We start from the raw sequence: 24061 nt of genomic DNA, 5'->3' as shown, positions 1-24061 counted from the left end.
CTCTACAGTTACTCTACAGGTATGCAGGGTCTACTAAAAGCCTGACACTGTGGGGCCATGAGATCATAGTGACAGTAAACAACCTTGAAAATAATCATCAAATGTCCCACAGATACAAACTGCCTACATCAGGCAAAATCTGAAATGCGTTTCCTGTTTTCTGGGTTAGGAATATCATGTTTATTGATATGTAGTTTTTTAAAACAGTGCACGATAAAGAAGCATTTGTGCATTGTGTTTTTATATTGATGAAGTTGGTTGTTTTTGTACCAGAGTAGTCTGTTTGTCTGCTTGCCAATATTTGACCAACTGATTTACTAACCTAAAAGAATTAACAGGCTTACTATGAAACTTTTTGAGCAGATTTTTGTGGGAAAAGGGCTTCTCACATCTATTTCATAAAACAGGTACATGGGAGGACAATGAGCCCATCTAAAAATTACAAGAAAACTCTCACAAACTGGCTAACTTTCATAACAAATAATTTATTACAAGATTCAAGACTAGACTTTAATCAGGTAATGTTGTTAAATTATCTTAAATTAGCTTGTTGCTAAACATTTGAGTTCATCAAACTTAAACTTATTTTCTAGGATTAGGTTGAAATGCTCATCTATGAGGAGAATTGCTTCAGTTTGAAACATCTGCCTCTTTCTACAGAAGTCATTCAATTTTAGAGGAATAATTTACAACAGATTAACATGCTTTAATCACACCCTTGATAAACAGCTACCTGTGTCTCCCTTGCTTCTCCACTCTTATAAACTTCAGAGATTTTGATGTGAAGCTGCAATTTCATGTGTGCATCTCTAAGAATAGATGCTACAAGCCTACAACACCAATACAAACCACTTTAAATGCTTTTGACTAAACTGTGAAGCCTGTGGAAAGTATGACTCAGTGGAAAAGAGTGCATTGTTCTGAATGTGAAAGGCCGTACAGTGAGTGCAGTTAGAGCACAGTGGTTGATGCTCATCTGTGGGACCACGGTCGCATGTTCACTGGAGTCATGTTTCACACATCCTTAACAGTTTCAGAACTTCGTGGATTGAAAATAATGTTCTTAGGCAGTCACTGCTTGAGGCAGGATATATGACTGTGTTTTTTAAAGCCTCCTCTTTTTAGCAATTATCATCGACGCATAAAAGATGCTAATACCTTTTCTGCACAGAGAGCTTGGTTTCTCCTTGACTGATGGTGTTTTATGTGCAATGTGTCTGATTGCCTCAATGCAGTGGTTTTTGGTCACATAGCTTAAACACATAGTTTTTACTGAGAAACTTCTGTGCTTCATTTACTATAGTAATTGTAAATGACCGGGCTTACCTTAGCTTGTACTCTGTTTTTTTTTTTTTTTTTTTTTTTTTTTTTTTTTACCAACCAGTTAGTTGTAGAAGTGCAAAAAACTGCAGTTCTGCAAGTGTCCAGTTGAGTCTGACTGCCAAAACAAGTCACTCTCTATCGGCACTCATATTAAAATGTCTGCTTTAAAAGCAGAAGTAAACTTCTTTGCAATCTTGTACAAAGCAGTGTTTGTCTCTATAGCTCCTTTCTTTATTGGTTCACATTGTCTGGGAGGTGAATTCTGTTTATTTACTGATTTGTTTTGATTTGATCAAGTCAAAGAGTAATTTATTAATTGCTTAAAAAGAAGCGTGGCTGACGCACCGGTAGTCGAGGGGTTAAGGCGCACGCCATATACGCAGGCGACCCAGGTTTGAATCCAGCCCGTGGCACTATTTCCTGCATGTCTCTCCCCGCTCTCTCCCCTGTTTCCGACTCTATCCACTGTCCTATCAAATAAAGGCAAAAAGGCCAAAAATAAATCTTAAAAAAAAAAAAAAAAGAAGCGTGGCTGAGCTGACTGCCACTTGAGCTGGTTGTACTTGTTGATCAGGAGGTTTAAGGCCTGCCTTATTCCACATGCTTGTCTGTTTTCTTATTGATCTGTGGTTACGTTATGCCATTTCTGATATAACAGCTGCTATTGTTTGGCCTCAGAAAACTTCTGCAGAAATCACTAAAAGACTGCGCCCATGTTTTTTACAGCCTACAATTTTTGCTGGTAGGAGCACAAAATTAAAGCTAGTGTTAAGGTAAAATCTAAAGGCATTCAGTCTTTGTAATCTGCTCTCCTGTCAATCAAATTTTTTACCTGTAAGTGCAGAGAAAAGTGGTTTTAAATTGGTTATAATTAACTACTCTTTCTTTTTTTGCAGGAATAGCAATCAGAATCAAGGTTTACTGACAAATATGTTTAAAAATACAAGGAATTGTCTTTGTGATTTTTAGGTCCAAAAATTGAAGAACCCAGAGATATTAAAGTAGAAAGTAAGTGAGTAACAGAACTCACACTGTCAGGGACTAAAATGACATGGAAAAAAAAATATCCATAACGTAAAGGAAAATGTACGATATAACCCTGTATGTCCAGCAGGAGAAATAAAAGAACTGTACAGTTGAGAAAGTTGATTTTTGGCACAAATATGTATTTTACAGAATAGAAATAAAAACAGTTGCTGTATAAACAGATGTTATCTAAGTCCAGTGAGCACTAATGTAACGCATCATGAGGAGATAAAAAAAGAAGAAATGAGGTGAAACATTTGATGATGAAGCACTTCCCACATAGCAGAGGTTCTTCCTGTGTTTGTGTAAGCCTCCCACGGGGACCTTCCTGATCACTCCAACCACTCCTCCACCCATCTCTTAATCCTTTCATCAGACCAGCTGATGTAAACTCTTCCAGAGGCAGATGACGGAGGACGGAGGAGCCCAGTTGTTTTTCTGCAGGCAGGATAAGACAGAATATTTTACGGCCATTAGTGACAAAGCTTAACAAAAGGTAGTGGTGTAGAAGAAGGTTGTCAAGATGTTGCGTACATTGAGGTTGTTTTTATATCTGTTGTTTTAAAATGGGACAATCTACATTATTTAAATGATGGATAGTAAAGGGCAAGTACAAAAGCATTAACATTTGTTTCACCAAGATAATGGATTTTGTTTTAGGGGGAAAATTACTCAATAATAAATGGTCTTCAGTAGTCAGTGCATAGTCTTGGCGGTAGACAGACATGGAAATCTGGCTGCACGTTGTGCATTCTCAGTCCTTCAAAGAGCACTTTGTCAATTATGTGGTTTGAGTTGGTTTGTCCGTTTACTTCCCGTCTTTGTTTCTTGATGTAATCGGTCTGTTTTTTTTTTTTTTCCCCAATTCTGCCTCTGTCACATTCACAGAAAAGCTTTAAGGCACACATTATAACTGTCTGTTTTCCAGCTGGCTTTCTTGTCCCCTGAAGCATTGGCCTGTCTGCTGCTGGTGTAATGGTGTGCATTTCCTCTCTGGGTGACTATCAATAGACTGCTTTGCTGCAGCTCTTTTGTAACAAACACCAGCTGCCACTTTCCTTTCCCTCTTTTTTATTGTTTCCATTCCTTGTTGACTTTGTATATTTAGCTCACTTTTCCCATGTTTCCATTGACATCACATTCCTCACTGGCTTCTCTCCGGCTGCATCAGCTGTTGTTGTTGTTGGAACCACGTGCTGTATGAATGCATTTACACAACAGAACAGGAAGTGTAACCAGAACTGCTTCGTGCAACTGTCGAGTCATGCCAAGTTTATTTTGAAGGAGAAAAAGCATGGATATTTATTTGTTATTAAATGCCTTTCCGAGGACTTTTTTTAGACAACAACATTTCGTTGGCGACGGAAGTTATCATTGATTATCGTTGACAACGGCAACGAATCATTGCATCACTAGTATCAAATCAAAGTTTAAAATTCAGGTATTTTGACAAACCTTGGGGTAAAACAGCATTAAAAGCAAAGGGTTTACATTACAGGCCCTACTGCTGACTGAAGCAATTTACTCAAAAATCTTTAGAATTTCATATCACCTATACTCCAATTAATGCCAAATAAGGCCCAGATTAAACATGCCTGCATGATCTTTTTAGTTTCAAAGATGGAAGCATCTGCCAACCAACAGTCTGAAATTTTGACACAGATTTATCGTAAGAGTGATGTTCTTGCCTTTATCATAAGATTAGAGGTTATCTATTTCAAGTCTGATGATAATGACCCACAAACCTGGCCCTCTGACTGGCCTGATGTCTACACTCACTAGTTACTGATAGTTCTGCTGACAGTTGCTAGTGGTTGGGGAAAGGGCAAGACTTTGAGTCAATAAGAGCCTCATAAAGAGTGACGACTGTGCATGACCTTTTGATAGTGGTTCAGGGTGTGCAGATACTCAGACAGCAAAGGATACTGAGTTCAGGCTGGTTCTGGCCAGCTGAATCTGATGTTTAGATGAAAGATTTCAACACTGGGATCAGATTGTTTTTTAGCAGCACCAGATGAGTAACAGTGCCTGCTGGTAGGTCTGTAGATTGCTTTGCCTGTTTGTTCTTTGATTAAATAATGCCTGAATAACTCAGTTTTTAAGAATCTTTCTTGTGTTCAGACCAGCCCAAAATCAACATGATCGTCTTGTAGTGCATACCATTATTCTTTTGTTTCTTATAATATAGCAGAGATAGGGGTCTCTATGTGTAGCCCCTGAAAGCTATGGAAATACATCTGGTTTGGAATCTTGTCTTAGAATCATTTTAAGAGCTTATTAAAACAAAGCCTTTTTTTAACAATTTGCCTTTAATTTTACACTCAGTTTAATACCACAAAATCTGTGGTCTCCAAAACCAAGTACACTGAAAATCTGCAGGGCTACAAAGTCCTGAGAAAGAACTGTTAGTGTTTCTTTTGTGCGTTCAGCAAAGAACAGAAGAAATGCTGAGGTAGTACGGTGTGGTGTTAACGCATTATGTCACATTGTGGTGCTGAGTGAATAAACACTTCAATTGTGAAACTAAATGGAACAGTCAAAGACCATAAGCAGTTCTGCCCTGTGTTTATTCAGTGTTCAGCCTGATACAATGCAGTCTGCTCTATACGGCACAGTGTGAATACAAACATAAAGTCAGCTGGGGTGTGAGCTTTCAGTGTCTGGGACCTAAAATATTTCTGTCTAGTTTGGAGAAATCTCTGCTTCACAGTCACTTAATTTTAAATATCCTGCTGTGAAAAACTGAGCTTGTTTGTGTTGAACTTCTTCTCCTCCTGCATATCTCCATCTGTCATAAGCTTGCTGGCATCCTGTAATTAACAACTGATACTAAAGCTTAGTGCATGTTTGTTAGCACAGAAACATACTCACAATGAAATGGTTTAAATAAGGATACTTTAAATAAACAACACTTACCATGCTCACCATAATAGTTAATGAGTTTAAGAATAACTTTCAACAGTGAGAATAGCATTGATTCAATTTCCACAAGCCCCCTGGTTGCCTGTTTTTAGCACTATAAAACTATAGTTATGTATAGTGGTTCTTTTCTTTTGAGTTCATACAGCTTTAAGACACTAGCTCAGACATCAGCCTTCAGCTAAAAGATGCGGTGTAGCTCGTCTTGGTACTGACACTAAATGAGTCACATTTGTACGGAATCCAGTAATATAACTGGACCATGCCCGTCAGCACTTTTTTCATTTCTCACAGTGACTTTTCTGTTGGGCTGGGCGATAGGGCCTAAAATTGATTCACAGTATTTTTTGCCCTTTATAGTAACAATGATTTCTGGATGTTGTGAAAATGGAAGAGATAAAGCATTTCAATGCACTTTTACAACCCCCTGTTTTCCTCTAATACAAATCTGTGATGGTACACTCAACTCATGTCTGAGCACAAGATCACAGAAAATGTTCTTATATGTTTACGTTTTCACTTCTTTGTAACTGCACATGTAGTTTTAAGTTTCATCTCTCTCCTGCTGAGGTGTGTCAAGCTGCTATTGGTTAAACCCTGTCATCCATTGCGGGCGTTCACATTAAAAGCACTCGAACAGAATAAATACAACAAAGTTATTGTGAATAACTTGTTGATAATAGCATGTTTAACATTAATTTAGCTTAGCTTTAGCAAAATTGCTGGTATGTATTCAGAGCTACCGTCTTCACAGCTGCTTTTCTAAACTTGTAAAAGGACTTAAAACAATCGGAAAAACACTCCTTTGAACAGTTTTTCCACCTGTTAGAAAAAGAATTGCCGCAGTACTGGGCTTAAGACAAACCAAGTTGATCCATTGCAGCATACCGTTTGTGTAAAACTCCAGACAGGCTGACAGAGACGCTGTGCAGGGTAACTCACTGTCTTTTTCTGTTATAATAAACATTAAAATTAGAAAGGAGAGAAGACACATTTTACATGTTTATTACAACAACACACACGGGTTACATTAGCTTGTTACCGGGCTGTTCTTTAGTGTTGGAGCAAAACATGCTGATGACTGGACTCCCACTGAGCTGTTGTCTATCATATATCACACTTCTATGCTAACAGTGGCATTGGTTATGCCTTGTGTGTGCACTACAAGGCAAAAATTTAACAGGTGATGGTACTGGCACTGGCTTACTGCCCACCACTACCCTCTATTTGTCAGCAAATGTGTATTGTCTATGACAGGTGGTAACAGCAGAATTGATGTTTTGCAACCGTACAGTTGTACTCTGAGACCTTCGTCAGGTGCTAAAGTGCACCAAACAGAATTTGCTCATATTGCTGCCTTAAACAAAACTTTGACCTGATGATGTAGCAAGATGAGATGTCAGAAGGAGAAAGCACTGCACATACATGTTGCGAGGAACCGATCTAACTAACTACCATTACCTCTAGGGAAACCCCAAAACACACTAGGTGTTATATACTGGTGCAACTTGTTTTTAAACACCTGTGTTTGGCCTCTGCCAGCTCTTGTAAATGCAGCAAACCTCACTGGTGGCTTTTGTGAACCCCCGTCTGTTTCAGTGGGTAAAGAGCTACCTGCCTGCCACTCAGAGAAGCTGTGCATTAACAATACTCTGCAGGGCTCAATGTGGGAAAATGTGTGTTCATGACAGATTGCTGCTCCCTTTTCTCTGCTGTACTTTAGAGATCTGCTCATTTGGTGCTTTTAATGATGGTCTTAAGTACACAGCTGAGCAGCTCCCTGTCCTCCTCCATTGAGCTTTTAATGTTAAGCAAGCTGCAGCCATGTGAAGCAGACGGCTCTAATTATACGGTGTCTTATGTCGAGGTTCTATGCTTCACTTCTTATTCTCTCTCCTCTTTTCACTTTATTGCTCATCTTTTTTGGTAACAGAGATGACAGGAAAACTTGATTTAGCATTAAAGATTATTTACTATTTATTCATCCAACACTGTTTGAATTCAAAAGTCCAATAGCATGCCAAATTGTCCAAAGTAGGCCTTTTTGAAATAGTTTGGGCAGCCTTCTATTTTCAAATACAAGTATATAGAAGAGAATAGAAGAGAAAAACACCAAAGTTGCATTGATTTGAAGAAAGCAAAGCTGCTGCTATTGTATGCTGTGCCATCCTCATTTGTCATCTACAAAATATCCAGTTTAAAAGTGTCTTTTATATAAAGTTCTTCTTGGCACATCAGAATTACAGATTTTTTTCCCCCAAGGTACTCTTACCAGCATTTTTCAACAGCAATGTGGGTTTTATAGAGGACATAATTGTCTCAATTGTAACGAAAGCAGCTCTATAAAAAATGAGGCCAGTGTAGCTGTGCAGCTCTGCTGAGTACGAACAGCATTTAATCACAGCCATTTAAAAAAAATCATTATGAGCTATTATTTGCTCTCTTCAGATGACAATCAAAAGAAAATAATTAGGCCATGTGAAGCTGTATGTGGTGGTTTTGTTGTATGGTTGCATGCAAAAATTATAGTTGTTTGCTTTCTTCTTCACCAATGGACTAAAACTCTTCTACAGTCTTTAAACAAGTTTGGACATCTTGCTGGTTAAATGGACATGATTTAAACTCAAGATTCTTAGGTGAATTTGAAGCTCTAGTACACCAGCCTCGAGACATGTTTTTTTCAAGGTCAAAACTAACATCCATGTGCATCACTGTTTTTTTGCATTGAAAATAACTTTCAAAGACTGAAACATTTGCATTGATAACAGACATGGATGGAAGTTTGTTTATGGAGGGTCTTGGGTCATTAGCTAGTCCTCACAAAGGCTGATGTTGCTGCTGAAGAACATTATGTTCTAGCCTGGAGAGGGGCCCCTAGCCCACTGTGTGTATGTGTTGTAATTACACAAGGTATTGAGGCAGGACAGACAGATAAAGGGGGGCTGAAAAAAAATGGGGGCAGTACATTTTCTTGGCTAACTTCAAGGGGAACAGTGAGTTTTCCTTAAAATCCTGTGGAGTGAACCTTGCTGGCCTCTGTCCAAATTCCTGCACAGAGCTTATTTTTCTCTACAGACGTTAAACTGGCTGAAACTAATGTTCAGAGTAAAAACATCGCTGCTCACTTAGGCACAAAAACATTAAGCCCTTTTCACATGAACTCCTGAAAATGTATAGAAAATTTCAGGGCAGACTTTTTAAACTTCGCTTAATATTATTTGATTTTCACTTAAATCTAAGACTCTTCCATACCATGGCAGAAAACACACAAGTCTGTGTTTCCAACTTTGTTAGTTTCTTAATTCTAAAACTCAAAGTGCATGCAATCTCCAGCACACTGTCTAAATTCCACAAATATATTAGGTGTTTGGCGCAGAGATGTTGCCAGTGTATTGTCTCTTATGCTTGCTACAGTTTAGGGTTTCAATATGACAAGATCTACTTTCATCGTCACTTCTTCCCTATAGCTCACAGTAATTTTTCCTGGATATTTCCTGCTGTCATGCATCAGCTCAACCTGACTTCTTTTGGAAATTTCACTCAGAGACCGACAGATGAAGTCTTGATGAAGTTAAGGGGGAAAAATTTGTCCACTGACATTCACACATGCAGCTCAGCCTGAACATGGCTAAACATTTTCAAGAGTTTTGTGCATGTGTGAAACAATTATACTTACTCACACTCCTGCACATGCACAGTCATCTGAATGGAGCATGTGCTCGCGTATAACATATTTGATGACCGCTCACATGATCTGCAGAACACATGTGCCTCTGTTACATAACAAATGTTCCACAGAGACTGTAATAGAGCGAGGAAGTTTTGAACACAAATGAAGGTGCACGTTTTTGGGATGTTCTGATCTTTTGGCTGTTCCTTTTTGCCTTCTACAGACAGACAAATGTATGTACTGATGGAGGTATTTTATTGATTTAAAACTGGAAAATGTCATCTTGTTCTGTCTGGCCATATTGTCTGGGCCTTTGGTGTTCTATCGCCATCTGAGTATCCTGCTTTGTCCGTCAAAATACTTTGTAAGCTTCTGTTTTAAACCATGCAGAGGAATTTATTCCTGTCCCAAATGAATTGTAACTATTTTGTACATGTTCTAGATGTGGATATGTATGGCTTATCATGGAATCTATTGTTAAACCACGTTTATAGGGAATTACAATTAAGTTTTATATCCATAAACATGTTTAACTTTAGACATATTTTCTGCATGGGTAAATCAGATCTGATAAAATTGGATATGGATTAACTAATCCAATTTTTTGTTGCATGTGGAGTAGTTTCTGAGTTGAACATTATTTGAGCAGCAGGCGAGGAAAGCGGACATCTTCAATTGAAGAGAAAAATGTATAAAATTTGTGAAAGATGTCAGAATTGACCTACTCTTTTCCCCCAAAGATGAGAAACTGTTGGCAAAAAAACCCTAAACATTTTGTGTATTATATAGGGGTTAACTGCAGCTCTGCTCGCTGCTCCCTCACTGGATGTTTTGTGTCTGAGCAAGAGTAGTAATACTTGTGCTATTTTCATCCCCTGTATTTGTGTTGTTTGTCCTTTGTGTTCACATACTATTCTTTTCCCCCTTGCTTGAATTCACAGAGATCCTCTGTTTTGATCTGATTGTTGATGTTATATTCCCCTGAGTTTATTCTTTTGCTGTCTGTTAAAGTGCTTTCTAAACATTTGTTTTTAAAGGTGCTATATAAATAAGTTTTGTTAAAAAACTATGGTCAGCAAACCACTTTCTAGTAGTTTTGGCACTGTAGGCAGTTGCCAAATCCTGCTGGGAGAGAAAATCAACTCTATGAAGCTTGTCAGCAGATGAAGGCATGAAGTGCTCTGAAATGTCCTGGTAGATGGCTGTGTTGATAAAACACAGTGGACCAACACCAGCAGATGACATGGCACCACAATCATCACTGACTGTGGAAACTGAAAACACTGGACTTCAAGCAATTTAGATTCCATGCCTCTCCACTTTTCCTTCAGAGTCTGGGCACTTGATTTCCAAATGAAATGCCAAATTTAGTTTCATCTGAGGCTGGCTAGAAAAGCCAAGGATCCTCATTAGGTCCCATTTTTAAAATGTACATTTCTAAGGATAAATAAACAGGTTTACAGCCTGGAACAAAAAACAACTCTGATATCAAGCATTCAAAACTGTGTTAATTTAAACTGTTCTGGTTGTATTTTATAACACACCCATTCTGATTGTATTAAGGCAAGGAGTGATGCATAAATCTGCATAACAAGGTCTCAGTCTTACCCAGACTACATCTATGTTTTCTGCAGTGTATGGTCGTAACACTTCATACACTTGCAAAATAACAAACTTCTTCCTCTTTACGCAGGGCGCAGCCACACTGAACATCAACAAACAGTCCTGACCTTTTGTCCTCTGCCTTAATTAGTGTTTTCCTTCTGCAGCTGTCAGTGACACACACTCATCTGTCATTGTGCTCCGCTGTTATGTTAAAGCACGCGCTTTGCTCTCAAATGACACCAGTTTACTCAGAATTCCCCGGATTACACTTGTGGGACTGAACCTCACTGGTTTTCCTCAAACCAAACACACTAACACATACGCACTCCTTCCCCCACCTTTAACCCCCTTCTCGTGGAGCTGTGTCCCATCCCCCCATATTGTTACATAACCTTGCACTCCTGGAGTTGCAGCGTGACGCAATAACTGAACAACGCACTGGACTCTGTTGATTTTGGCTCCTACTCACTCTTGGCAGCATGGATTGTTTTTGTGTTTGTGTGTGCACATTTATTGTTGTCAGTTTCATACCTGAGGATAATAAAATCTCTTCATGTTTCCATCATCTGTCCTGGCTACTACAGGGAAAGTTAATGATGACAGAGGGACTATTTTTAACTTTGTTTGGGAATATTTTGTGCTTGGACAGAGTGTTTGGAGCTGTATCAATGTCCAAAGTCCACATATTTCTTATCAGATATGTGAAATACACTTTCTAGGAGGCATTTTTAACAGTTTGAGCTGTTCAAAAGCATCTCCTTACAAACAAAGGCGCCCCTGTTAACCGCTGTCCCCACCTGCCTCTTGAAATTCATCCCACTTCTGAGCAATTAGGCAACAAACCAAGCCGAGGCATCCGACCAGCCAGAGACGACAACACTGGAACCTGCCAAAGCACAAACCTGGAAAAAAAAGAAGTGTTTCTCCAGGCAGCAGCTTTTCTTAGAAATACTGTTTTTTTTTTTTGTTGTTGATATCAGTTTATCTGACATTGATTGAGCAATAATGTTCTGTAGTGAGCTCTAGCGCCTGTGCCTGCTTTTGTGTGTTTAGGTGATGTGCATGTGACGTATGATGAGTTATCCCCATCCCAGGCACCCTGACACTGTACTCCCATCCCCCTACTTCACCAGAATGTACTGCATAATACACCCTCATTATGTAATCCCCCTATAGCCCCCCTGCCCCGACACACTCTCCCATAGATACAGTCAGACTGGATACTGGTGGCCCTTCCCCCACCACCACCTGCCCCAGTTGGAAAAAGCACAGTGTTGGATTGGAAAAGACTGAGCTCCTTAACTACCAAAGAGAAGCCCATTACCTTGGGGTCACATGCAGGTTGACTTGTATGTTGGCATGGTGCTGAAGCTAGTGATCAGATCACAGGATTGGAATATGTGAACAGTTAAAGGACTTTAAAGATTTTGGACTCCTTTATGTTGTTGTGAGCTGTTAGTAAACTGAGCAAGGCCGTGAAAATCAGGGGCAACAACAGGGCATACTTTGAGAAAATAATGTATTGACTTGTTCACCCTTAACCACTTCCTAGTAAACTAAATAATTTACAGGTGCTACATAATATGAGAAGAAATGCATACACTGTTGTCAATGTCATTAAAAGCTAGAATTAACTTCCATATACCTTTCTTGGCAGGCTTAAATGTTGGCATTGTATACTTATAACCTTTTCACATGGTGCTTTCACACATGCACAAAACTCCTGATGTTTTCAAGGAATGGTGCCTTTTTCATTCATTCCTACCTTACCTGTATTTTTAAAAGTTTCAATGCGTGTATTTCTGAACTCAAACCATACAATTATCAACCCTCTGATACTGACGTTGTATATGACAAGTGGCACAGGTTATTAACAGTTTGATCCATAAATCGTGGCCACGTTTTTTCCTCTGGAAGCCCTCTGTTTTGCTGTTCTAATGATGCTATTCCCACCTCCATAGCCCTTACAGTATCTTTTCTAGTGAGCCTGGAACTTGGGTCCTTGTCTGGAGTCTTTAAAGATGAAATCCACTCCAGTAACTCAGACATCGAACGTCTTTTTAAACGCCATTTTTTAATCCATTTTTGGTGGTTTCTTCCACTAGCGTGGTATTAGCCATCATGTTGCGTTCCCAAAACAGATGTCACATGGGCTGTGTCAACCAATGGCAGGTTGATCTGTTGTCATGTCATAGTTTGCAGTACAGTGCATGTGTAAACATTTTGAAACTAAAGGAGAGGGCCTGAGTCAAGTAACATTAAAAAATACAAAACCTGAAATTTTTACTATACTGCATTCAAAAAAATGTGATATTTCCCGAAAAATACTTTTCTTTTTTTGAAAATAAAGGTATTGTTTTAAGTAAAGGCATTATTGTAAACTTAAAGTCCTTCCTGCAGGTTTTTTTGTAAATCTTTCAAGTACTGCTGAATACAAAAATAATTGCAGCCTTTTATGGGATTATGTAATTGCACAGCCTGACATTGTGATTGGGATTAGATTAATTGTCCAGCAATGCCTTTGCCTGTGTTCTCAGACCAGAGTATTGTCCATACATGCAAATTAACTGTTGCATTATATTTTTGTTTGCCAGTGTGGTCAGCACTTTTGTGATTATTGTGATTCTGTCAGAATTAGCATAGCGTTGACATAAGGCAAACATTCTCATTATATTGTCATGCAGTGGGTTATGTTGCTTTGTTTGCCATCTCCACATCATTCTTTTCTCGTCATGTTTTACTTCCTGAGATCCCCCAATCTAGTCCCACATGGATAGTCGCCCACCATAGTGCGGCACTGATAATATTCAGAAGAGACAGTGATGTAATGCTGAACTGATTTAGTCAGTTTCATTGTTGTCTCATGTATAGTAGCTTTACTATGTAGGAATTCGAATAACTCAGGTAGGTTTGCATACAAATAAGTGAATCCGTCTGATGGCAAAAATGGTCTCTTGCTGTTCATTTTAAGTTGTTTTGGCAAGTTTAGAATCTTACAAACTGGCATAAGTGATCCTTTCCAATATACCTATTTATTCGGGGACTACTGACAGTTTGCAAACAAATGTGTGTGGACCCAGAAGAAACTTAGAGGATAAAAAGTAAATGGACAATATGATGAATATTTGAGTTTTTCAAATGTAGAATGTGGGGAATTAAAGTCCTTTCCAGCAATTCTATCCTGAAGAATCTCTTTCATGTTATTTAACATCTCTGTGCTATACACACCATGAGATTGCATGATAGCATTCAAAAATAACTGTTGCTGCTGTTTTCTAGTTTTGGATTATGTTTTCTCATGTCTGTGTGGAGCAGCCATCAGCCGCTTCATGATAAATGACTTCTGTAACTGATTCTATGTTTCTTCTCTTCCAGGAAACACCCAACTCTGTTTTTCTGGTCATGGAGGTGAGTGCAAACGTGACTCGATATTTCATACATCACAACACTTGCTTCACAGTGCTTAAAGACCAGCAGAGTTTTCCTAGAATCCTTGCATATTTTTCTATTTACAGTGGTTTTTAGTGTACATTTCCCCTGCCTTTCCTTTTTTTGGCATTTTCCTCTCTTGTTCTCTTCCCCATTTGTCTAAATTTCCTCTGTTCATGTTGAAAACATCACCCTCGGCATGCTCCCCTACTTTCCATGCTTATTTCACAACACTTTCCTCTGGCTGCAGGGTAGAAAACAAACCATGACAGCAACTCAAGTTACTCAACGAATGTACACCCATCTGTTTTCTAGGAATCATGTTCCCCGAAAGCCTTTGCCAAAACACTTGTTTTGATCTATGTTTAGACCTCTCTACAGTACACCCCATCAGTTATCCTGCTGAACTGCCATATGACAAGGTTACATTAACATATAGATACCTACAAAGCAAAGGTTAAAGAGGAGAAGGGCAGTTGGTTGTTTTACATAAATGACACTTTGTGGTTCAACTGTAAAATGCTTTATTAAAGGAACACAGAGAGGTCCACACCCTTGTTGCTAAGTCTGTGTAAATTATGTTTAGCTTAGCATGGGTTTCCCAACTTTAATGTGATCTTTAGATTACACAGACTGTGTCATTTAAAATACATGGCATCAAAGTACTGAAAGTATTGAACATTTTTGCAGTCATTCGTCGACTTCATACTTGAATCAAACAATTTTGTTTTTGCTTATCTACTTAGCTGTATTTTTTTCACTTTTAACTCACTACACCTTAACTCATCTTCTCTTATTGTCCCTCCTGAGAACCAACTGTACTCTGACAGAGGTTGTCAGCACAGATAAAGATAAAGTCAATCAGCAGATTAATTAATGAGCCACCCTTAGACAGTCTTAATACACTGAAATGTGCTTCTGAGCTTCTCATTCTTGCACCTGGATGCAAATGTTGCTGATGTTGATTGTTTGTTTCCCCACATGCAGTACTGCAACGGAGGTGATCTTGCCGACTATCTGCAAGGTAAGCATCACACTAATCTGTCTGCACCCTGCATACACACACAGATTATTGTTCACCATAACAACATTGCTAATGCTGCCGAGGAGGAAAAGCCATGTGACTGCAGCTGTTAAGAGTGTAGGTGTGGGAATGTGTGCAAGTTGTTGTGCATTTATTATTTATGTGTAATGGCTGGTTTGGAGAATAATGTAGGTCTGTATCCTGTGGAAGAAGTTAAAGAGTGTGTATGTGTACAATAAATGAGTTTAAGTGTGTCCTCATATCTTCTATGTGGAGGCGTCTGTCACTGTGACTGAGTACAAAGGGTTCCTTCTTTAGTTCAGAGCCAGTCAGCACAGTGTTTAGGCTGTACTGTAGTGCTAGTTTCTAACAAAGGTCAGCATTTCTGCTTGTGGGCTTCAAGTAGGCTAAAGGACAATTCTGATGTTTTTAAATATATGCTTCTTCATTAAGTTAGGAGATTTATCACACATTATGTAAATTCTGCCGCCAGGGGGCTCTCAGTTGAAACTATATAACAAAAGATGTGGTTGAGGGTAGCAGGGAATTATGGGTATGATTGACTGTGAATCAACCCCAACCCCCAGATGAGAATGAGCTGACATATGTAAGCCCTTGTTCTAATGAATTAAACAATGTTATGTTACAGTATGAGTCATCTTATCATCTTATAATATTGTTACACCATTGATACTGAAGCCAGCTAATGTTTACTAGCATTAGCTGCCAGTGCCAACAAACACAGAAACCTTGGTGTGCCAGTTTGACTGGTGTTAAATAAACTGGTCACAGTCCAGGCAGGTGTTCTGGAGGCGTGGTTTTTGAAGACTCTGGTTTACCTTCCAAGTACTAGTAAACATGCAATTACACTGTTTTAAAAAATAGACTTTATGCTGGCAGAGAGATTAACATCATGAGAAGAGTCTACATTCTCTTGTTGAAAAATGCTGAAAGTATTTGAGGAAGTGAAAGTACTGAACATATGCAAATAGATACTGTAGGTTTAGCAATTTTCTTTGACTAATTTAGGAATTTCATTGCAAAAATTCTACATATTGTGTCTTTAAGCCTTGACTTGTATTGTGCTTTGTGCTTAAGGATGATGTGCTGTTCTTCTTCAAGAGTTTTTCCTTCACCATTCAGTACATAGGATGATAGCGATGATATGTCCATATTTTTTTGATCCAATTCTCATAATTGATACAAAATAGCTATTCTGCATAAAATAATTAAACTTACAACAGGCAATAGATGTAATTTTATTGCAATGACTTATGAATGACACAAATAGCACAACCCACGATATAGCACATAAAACGATGACACCCTGCCAACTCGAGACACCAAATCAAATTAATAACGTACACTGTGAAGTGGACTTAATACTCTGCTTGCCTTGATGAGTGCTAGAGCCACAGAAGTTACTAAGTGCAGCTGTGCTAAAAGGGTTTAGATTGATGCTTGCCACCTGGGGTCTGCCGAAATGAACCAACATCTCATTTAAGTGACAAAAAATTGAGACAATTCTGTGTCCTTTTAAAGCTTTCTATCAGGGATGCAAAACATTACCAGCATAATGTTTGTATCGACATAAAAAAGCCAAAAAAATGAAAAGTCCATATTGATAGATTTGAAATTTTCAGCTGATATGAATGAAAAAAAAAAACAATCTTAAAATAAGTCAGAAAACTGATTTATAAGATAATTTGTTTATACATTTTGTTCATAAAAAATTTTAATTGTGAAACTTCTTGATCAAATCTTGTCAGAAGAACAGTGCCATCATTCGTGTGGTATTGTGCATTGACTGTTTTGTTCCTTGTTAAAACTCCCCACACTTCTTATTTAGAAGTTCAAAGAGTGTCAAAAAAAATCACAAAATATTCAGGAGGTGTTAACATTTTTGCTGTGTTCAGTTTAACAGGGTTAAAAGCAGTCCACCTCCTGGACTCCCTCCAAACGAATGGCAGTTTGCCAATCCATCTGTTAGATAACTACAGGTGCCTCTTATCCATAAAAACACTGATTGTGTGGCTGGAACTGCTCCTCTCTTATCATTGTACTTTTGCATAAAGCACCTGCCCCACATTAACAGTTTCCAGAATGGGTCATGGTCAGACCAGTCATGGGTGGTTGTGAAACAAAACCCAGAGTGTCACAGAGTTATACTGTACAAAAACTGTCTGTCCACCTTGATCTCATTAGTCACGTTGAACACTGCGGAGGTAAACGACCATCTTACTCATTACATAAGAGGATCTCACTGGTGAATGATTCCACCACTTACACAACTTTTCCATGTTAGAAGTTAGAGCTCCGTGGTGGGCAGAGAGCAGCTAACCCCTCCAATCCTAGATTAATGTTGATAAGCTTACTGGTTGATCTTTCCCTATGCTGCAATCACAATAGCTTAATAAAGAGAGAAGGAGAAAGAGACGAGAGAGAGGAATCCTCTTACACTCACATCGGATTAGACTTATTTCACTATCAAATAAGAGGACCTTCATCGCCTCAGTTTACACCATTTACTTCAGGATTATGACTGTAATTTGATAATGATTAGCTTCACTCAAGAGAGACTAGTAAAGACTTTCCATGGAGCTTTGGCTGCAAGCAAACCCTTATGCACTGTCTTAATTGCCCAAATACGTTGGCAGTGTTTTGATACCATAATGTTGCCAATGTATTTTTACAATTAGACAGTGCTCTCTTTCTTTTTTATTAATGTAGCTTTAATACTTCTGACATACAAATCCTATTGAAACCTGTTTTGATGCCATGGTGCAAAACAGAAGTTGTGGATGTCCAATTTTAGTTTATTTCCTGTTTTTAATTCCAGTTTAATTCAAGTGTCAGCAACTTTGACAACCTTAATTTAAACCATAAGTGTACTCATTAGACAGCAGGAAGCATAAATGAGATCAACAGGCCAGCATGAGGACTGAAGTTAGGACCATGCATCCTTATGATGTACTTAGTGGAATTTTCTTGTAACAAATACAGTTATGTTTTTTCTTTTATATATGTTGTTTGTTTGGTATTCAAGTAGTGCAACAGCATGCTCTACAGGCATTGGGGGTTTTTTCCATCCTTTTCTACATGTTGAATCATTTATCTTGATTTTTGTGCTTTTAACATGAGCCTTATGATATAATGGTAACCACAGTAGAAAGACAGCTTTATGCAGCACCTTGAAATGCAAACAAAATCACTTCTGACTATTTCTTTGTAAAACTCTGACCCAAGGAGGTTTATTGTCCATCAAAGTCCTTGAACCAAGAAAAAGTGTTTTAAATAAATGACTTTAGAGAAATCCTAGAGTATCACAGAAATGACTTACTTTGGAAGTAAAGCTTGAAGCTATTAGACTGATAGAGGGCCATTTTTTGATTTCTAAGCAACCTTTTAAATGCATTAATTACTCATAGAAGACAAACATACTGGAGAACCAAGTAGTAAAGAGACACTCTGCTGGCCTGAAACTCATGAAAACATGAAAAGACATTGGAGAGTTCTTAGTCGTATTACCTTAACATCATTTTATATGCACTGACAGAGCTGGTTTGATTTAAGTCATCTACTGATGTGGTTTATGCCTTTTTTTCCCTCTTTTCTTCTTAAGCTAAGGGGACGCTGCGAGAAGACACCCTGAGGGTTTTCCTGCAGCAGATTGCTGCAGCCATGCGCATCCTCAACAGCAAAGGAATCATCCACCGTGACCTGAAACCACAGAACATCCTGCTGTCATATGCAGGCCGCAAAAAATCCAACATCAGTGGCATCCGCATCAAAATTGGTGAGAGAATAAGTTACAAAATCGTGTTGATGGGGAGGTATTTCCAGTTACAACAAGAGGAGTTTTACTGGAAGCTAGAAGATATACTGTCAGTATTTTCATGATCTATCTATATCTGTTTTACTGAGAATTTCTTTTACTTCTCATGTCACTTTTGTCAACTTTGATGGTTTTGGCAGTGCCTTTTCTGGTGCACATAACTGTTTATGATACAGTGCTGCTACTACAATGACATAATTACAGTTAAAAAGGAAAAATTCAGCAAATGCTATCCTCAAACTTTGTTCTGTATGAAAACACTTGTTAGACTTGGAAAAGAGCTGGGGGCGCGACAAAATATGCCTGAGGTGACTGCCTCACAATCTAAAATGCAGGGAAAACCCTGTGTACTGTTAACTGCAGAATGAGTTTTATGTATTTTATACATGCCGTTACTGTGAGGTGATTTTTTTTTCTGTTGTTTTGATACTTTTGGATACTGTGTGTTTAGAAAAGATACAATCTGCTTTTTTAGAATCATTGATTGTATCAAAAGTACCAAAGCTTAACAAAATGAATCTTCGCAAAAAATCACCTAGTATTAGCTGCCAGGGGTTTGTATTTTGTTGCATTACTCCCCTAACTTTCAGCCAAAAAGCTGCTCTTCTGTCCACCCTCAAACAGTTTTTGAAATTGTAGCTCTGCAGCTGAAGCATTTATCATGGCACTGATGTTACTCATTATTGTTTGGGTCCTGTTTTGAGTCCTGCTGTTCTAGAGTTTAGTTTTATGGGTTTTAAAAAAACGTATTTTCTTACTGGTTTGTGTCCTTTTCCTGTCCTGCAGCTGACTTTGGCTTTGCAAGGTACCTCCAGAGCAACATGATGGCAGCCACTCTGTGCGGCTCACCCATGTACATGGTCAGTGTGTTTTACTGTCTGTGTTTGACAGCAGCTGATCTCAGTTGCATTTAAAACGAGCCGTCAGCTTTCTCAACTCTGTGTTGCATAACTGTGCTGGCCTGCTCTGGATCTTTACTTGTGATCCTTTAACCTCTGCAGGCCCCAGAGGTCATCATGTCACAGAATTACGATGCTAAGGCTGACCTGTGGAGCATAGGGACCGTCATCTACCAGTGTCTGGTTGGAAAGCCGCCATTCCAGGTTCACATTCTGCCCAATTTACCAGTTACATACGCAAAAATGTGCTTCTTCTCTAATAACTTGTGTATTTATATTTTTAGGCCAATAGTCCCCAAGACCTGAGAATGTTCTACGAGAAGAACAAGAATCTGCAACCAATGTAAGCCTTGTTTATGTTGTTTAAGCCTAACATCAGTGTTTGATGGGGTCTGTCCTTGATTAAAGCTGATTATTAATAAGACAAAATTATTAGTGATTGATTTGTAGATGTTCAATAAAAATGACAGAATTTATGAAATGAGAGGACAATAAAAGAGAGCGGATAAAAATTTGAAGTGTATTATTGTATGCATTTAAATTGTTATATTTTTGATGCATGTTTTAAAGAGGATTTATTTATCTATTTTAAAATTTGGCGTGGGCATCTAGACAGACAGACCTGCTTTATTCAAATTAAGTGAGAGTTGACGTAATATCAGGAAAGCAATGTGGTAAAAAGGGTTAAACAGAATACCTATAAACAAATACAGACATAAAAGATTATTGAGACTTCAACATTAAATCTCTATGTTTAAGATAAACTGTAGGCATGAACATAGGGTAATGAATAAATGTTTTCATGCCCAAAATTCAACTGTGTCTAAACACAGCCTCAGCTAACCCAGCTGTGGACTCTCCTCTATTTACATCTTCATTCGTTCATCGTACATTCCTCTCATCCTCTGATGTGCCTCAGAATTCATGTCCTACTGTTTGATGTACATTGCAACTAAGATTTATTAGATCACAATAAAGTGACACTCAGTAAACTTATTAGAAACAATGTTGTTAATGTTTCCATGCTTCATACCCAGCATCCCTCGGGAGACATCCCCACAGCTCAGTGACCTTTTACTTGGGCTGCTACAGAGGAATCAGAAAGACAGGATGGACTTTGGTGAGTGGTGAAATAAAATTGATGTCTTTTACTGAAAAAATGGTGAAAGATTTCTCAGATTTCCAGATTATTGTGTTAAACTCTGCCCTGTACTGTTTGTTCAACAGATGCATTTTTCAGCCATCCTTTCCTGGAGCCAACGTCCACCATTAAAAAATGTAAGTTCATGTTGCCATCAAAATAAGATCATTTCTTACACATGCGCAAAATCAATAACACACACTGATCGTTCTGGAGCATGTATTGGCAATTTGTGCCTATCTCTGTGGCACATCCCTATCTATCTCTTTCTATCTCGGTGTGTATTCTTTGCAGACATCAGAAATTAGAGTATGATCCTGTCTGTGGCAAAAATAGCACCGTAATTGGACTTGAAATCTTTCAGAAGTGCACAACAGTCTTGAATAATTCCTGAAATTCTGGTGTGAATGCCTACGGTTGAAAACTTTATCCAATATTTTTCCTTTCAGCCTCTTGGTGAAATTTCTGTAAAAAGTAAGGCTAAGCTCATGTGTCAGCATGACCAGAAGTATTCAGGAAAAATAACCTCAAGACAGTTGAAGGGGCGATGAAGTTTAATTTCAACAACTGCTTGGATTTTAATAACCACAATATTGGTGTCTTCCTGGTCTTTTCTGCTTGGCTTTATGTTTTTTTCTACTTATTTGTTATAGTAGCGTTTTTACAGTTACATGTAGTAATGGTATTACTGTAAAAAAAAAAACTGTAATCAAAGTATCCGACTTGCTTTGTCAGCCATCTTACATTTCAGCATTGCCTTTTGAGGTCCTGTCTTGCATCCTACCCAAAAGTGAAAACCTCTTGCTGTGAGGAATGAGTGAACAAACAATTTAAGATCATAGGGTCTCTTTCTTGAATTCTTGACTTTCTTAGAATTTTCAAGAGTAAATACGTGAAAACGACTTTAGTGACTTAAAAAACACGATTAAGTGTATATTTTTTTTCTCTCAGCGTGTCCGGTGCCAGTCCCCAGTGCCTCCAATGCAGTGGCAGACAGTTCCTGTGGCAGCTCCCCATGCATTCGCTACAACTCTCCTCCTGTGAGTTTTATTTTCTTTATTAATCTTCATTCAGAGGGGATTACACTCACACTCTAACAAAGGTATTAAAATATGCCTCCCTGCTGTGCTTTAGCCTGCATGCATCTTGGAACACAAGCACTACTTGAAAAGCAGTACAAGGTGTCATGAAGGGGGAAAGTAAAGACTCCAAATATTTGTTTCATTTTAGCCCTTTTACTTAAAGATGGCCTTACTTTAAATCCTTTTTAAAATGTTAAAACAATACAATCTCTTGTTATTTTAATAATGAATAGTATCAAAAAAGTATTGAGCTTCAAAACCTACAATTTTTCAGTCATTTTTTAAAGAACGGGAGATATCAGCAGTGCTCTGTTAAATTTGCAATCTGTAATTACTGATCTTTATCAAGTGCTTTTGTTGCCTCATACAGAGGCAAAAGTTACACTGATTTCTCTTTCAAACACAGAGAGCAGAAGAGGTAAAGTCCAAATAATTGTAATTAGAATGATAATCTACTATGGTATTTTCAATACCACATACAAAAACTATTTCTGGTTTTGGATTGATCAATAATAATGGATTTAATAAAAGTATCAAAGCTTTGAAATATATTGCTTTAAGTTTGAAATTTTTATTCAAAGCTGCAGCGATAGAAAGAGAGAGCATCGTCTCATATTCAGACTGTTCCAGTGCATTTGTGCAGTTCAGACCATGTGCAGGAGTTTGCATACATTTTTACTAATTAGCAACAAGAAGTAACCCAATTTAGATTTCTAGAACTTCAGCTTTTTTTGTTGTGTTATCAAACCAGTATTGATGGAGTTTGATTCTTACTGGTATTATATTGAAGTTTGATTATTCTGTAATCCTCTGTTTAATATTGCTCCACTGTTACTAGTCTAAGCTTTACTCCTACAAATACTTCCACTACTTGTTATAGCAATCTCTTAGATCTCATCTCACAGCAGCAGTGGGAATAAAGGGCAAGTCTATTTCCCAGGATGTCAGAGTTCTCTAGAACAATGTGATTACATTAGTTTGACAGTCCAGTCAGCTCTGCCTTGCCTGGAAGCTTTAATTGCATCATTCAGGAGGCACACTACTATTTAATCCTGTTTTTCCTCTTCTCCACCATCCCTCTCTCTCTGTCTCTGTCTGTGAACACTCAGTCCCTTCCAGACATGCAGACACTCGCAGAAGACGGTCTGTCGTCTCCTCCGCTTGGCCCACCCAACTTCCTGCAGCTCTCCAAAGAATCTGCAGGAAGCACGAGCAGCAAGAACTCTTCCTGCGACACTGACGACTTTGTCCTGGTGCCTAACATCTCTACTGACAGCTGTAAGTTTCAACACAGAAAAAACAACCGATTTCCTCTAATTAAATCACCCAGGCGTTATTTTGTAATTATTTCATGAGGACGGTTATTTGGCCTTTTTGGTAGATAAGCTGCTTTCTGCTCATATGCAAAATGGACAATTGTTATCTGTAGGTAAGGAAAATGTGCCAAAAAAGGATTTAAATAAAATCCCCATTACATTTGAGTTAAGGACTATCCCAAGCTTACCAGTACTATGAGTAAATTAAAGAAAATTAAATACAAAATTGTATCATTTGGCTGTATTTGAATAAAAAAAGCCAACTTTTTCTGTTAAAGCCAGGGTTCCTACTAATCCTTAGAAAGTCTTGGATTTGATTCTTGATTCTTGATTTTTGTTTTTCTTGCTAGTGGTCTAAAACTGATGACAGTTGAGACATCTGAATATTTGAACAAATACTTGCAATAATACAAGAAATAAAGTCTGAACATGTTACTATTATTAGGAGTCTCTGTTGCTTTCACTAAGAAGGTACTCCTTATTTTGAAATAAGAACTCATCAGTCCTGACTTTTTTTTTTCACACTGGGAAATAGACTTCAGACTAAATTGTTTCAAGGTTTCGCTGAAACAGACAGGAATATAGCCTGTCTATATATAGAGTTGGGTAACAATGAGCTGAAACAGATGTGCCTATTTTCTTATGTCAGTGTATATTTAATACAAATAAGACATGACTTATGAACTCAGAAGTGAACACGTGGACATACTTTCTATTCCAGCATATAGGGGTCCTAAAATTGTTCTTATTTATAGACACACCAAAACTTTGATACTCATGTAGTCATGTCAC

At 38.2% G+C, this 24061-nt stretch overlaps 1 protein-coding gene across 1 annotated transcript in view; it reads left to right on the top strand.

Moving 5' to 3' along the window:
* ulk2 (unc-51 like autophagy activating kinase 2) overlaps positions 1-24061 on the top strand; it is a 52831-nt gene that overhangs the window by 10490 nt on the left and 18280 nt on the right. Inside the window, exons 4-13 of the mRNA XM_041801128.1 lie at positions 13919-13951; positions 14960-14996; positions 18619-18792; positions 19618-19691; positions 19833-19934; positions 20015-20073; positions 20768-20850; positions 20958-21008; positions 21823-21911; positions 23063-23231. Coding sequence (XP_041657062.1) covers positions 13919-13951; positions 14960-14996; positions 18619-18792; positions 19618-19691; positions 19833-19934; positions 20015-20073; positions 20768-20850; positions 20958-21008; positions 21823-21911; positions 23063-23231 — 871 coding nt within the window. The remainder of the gene's footprint in view (positions 1-13918; positions 13952-14959; positions 14997-18618; positions 18793-19617; positions 19692-19832; positions 19935-20014; positions 20074-20767; positions 20851-20957; positions 21009-21822; positions 21912-23062; positions 23232-24061) is intronic.

Source organism: Cheilinus undulatus, linkage group 2 (genome assembly GCF_018320785.1).
Source record: "Cheilinus undulatus linkage group 2, ASM1832078v1, whole genome shotgun sequence".
In the NCBI taxonomy this organism is placed as follows: domain Eukaryota; kingdom Metazoa; phylum Chordata; class Actinopteri; order Labriformes; family Labridae; genus Cheilinus; species Cheilinus undulatus.
Note: the sequence above shows the minus strand (reverse complement) of the source record. Positions and strands in the feature narration are given on the sequence as shown.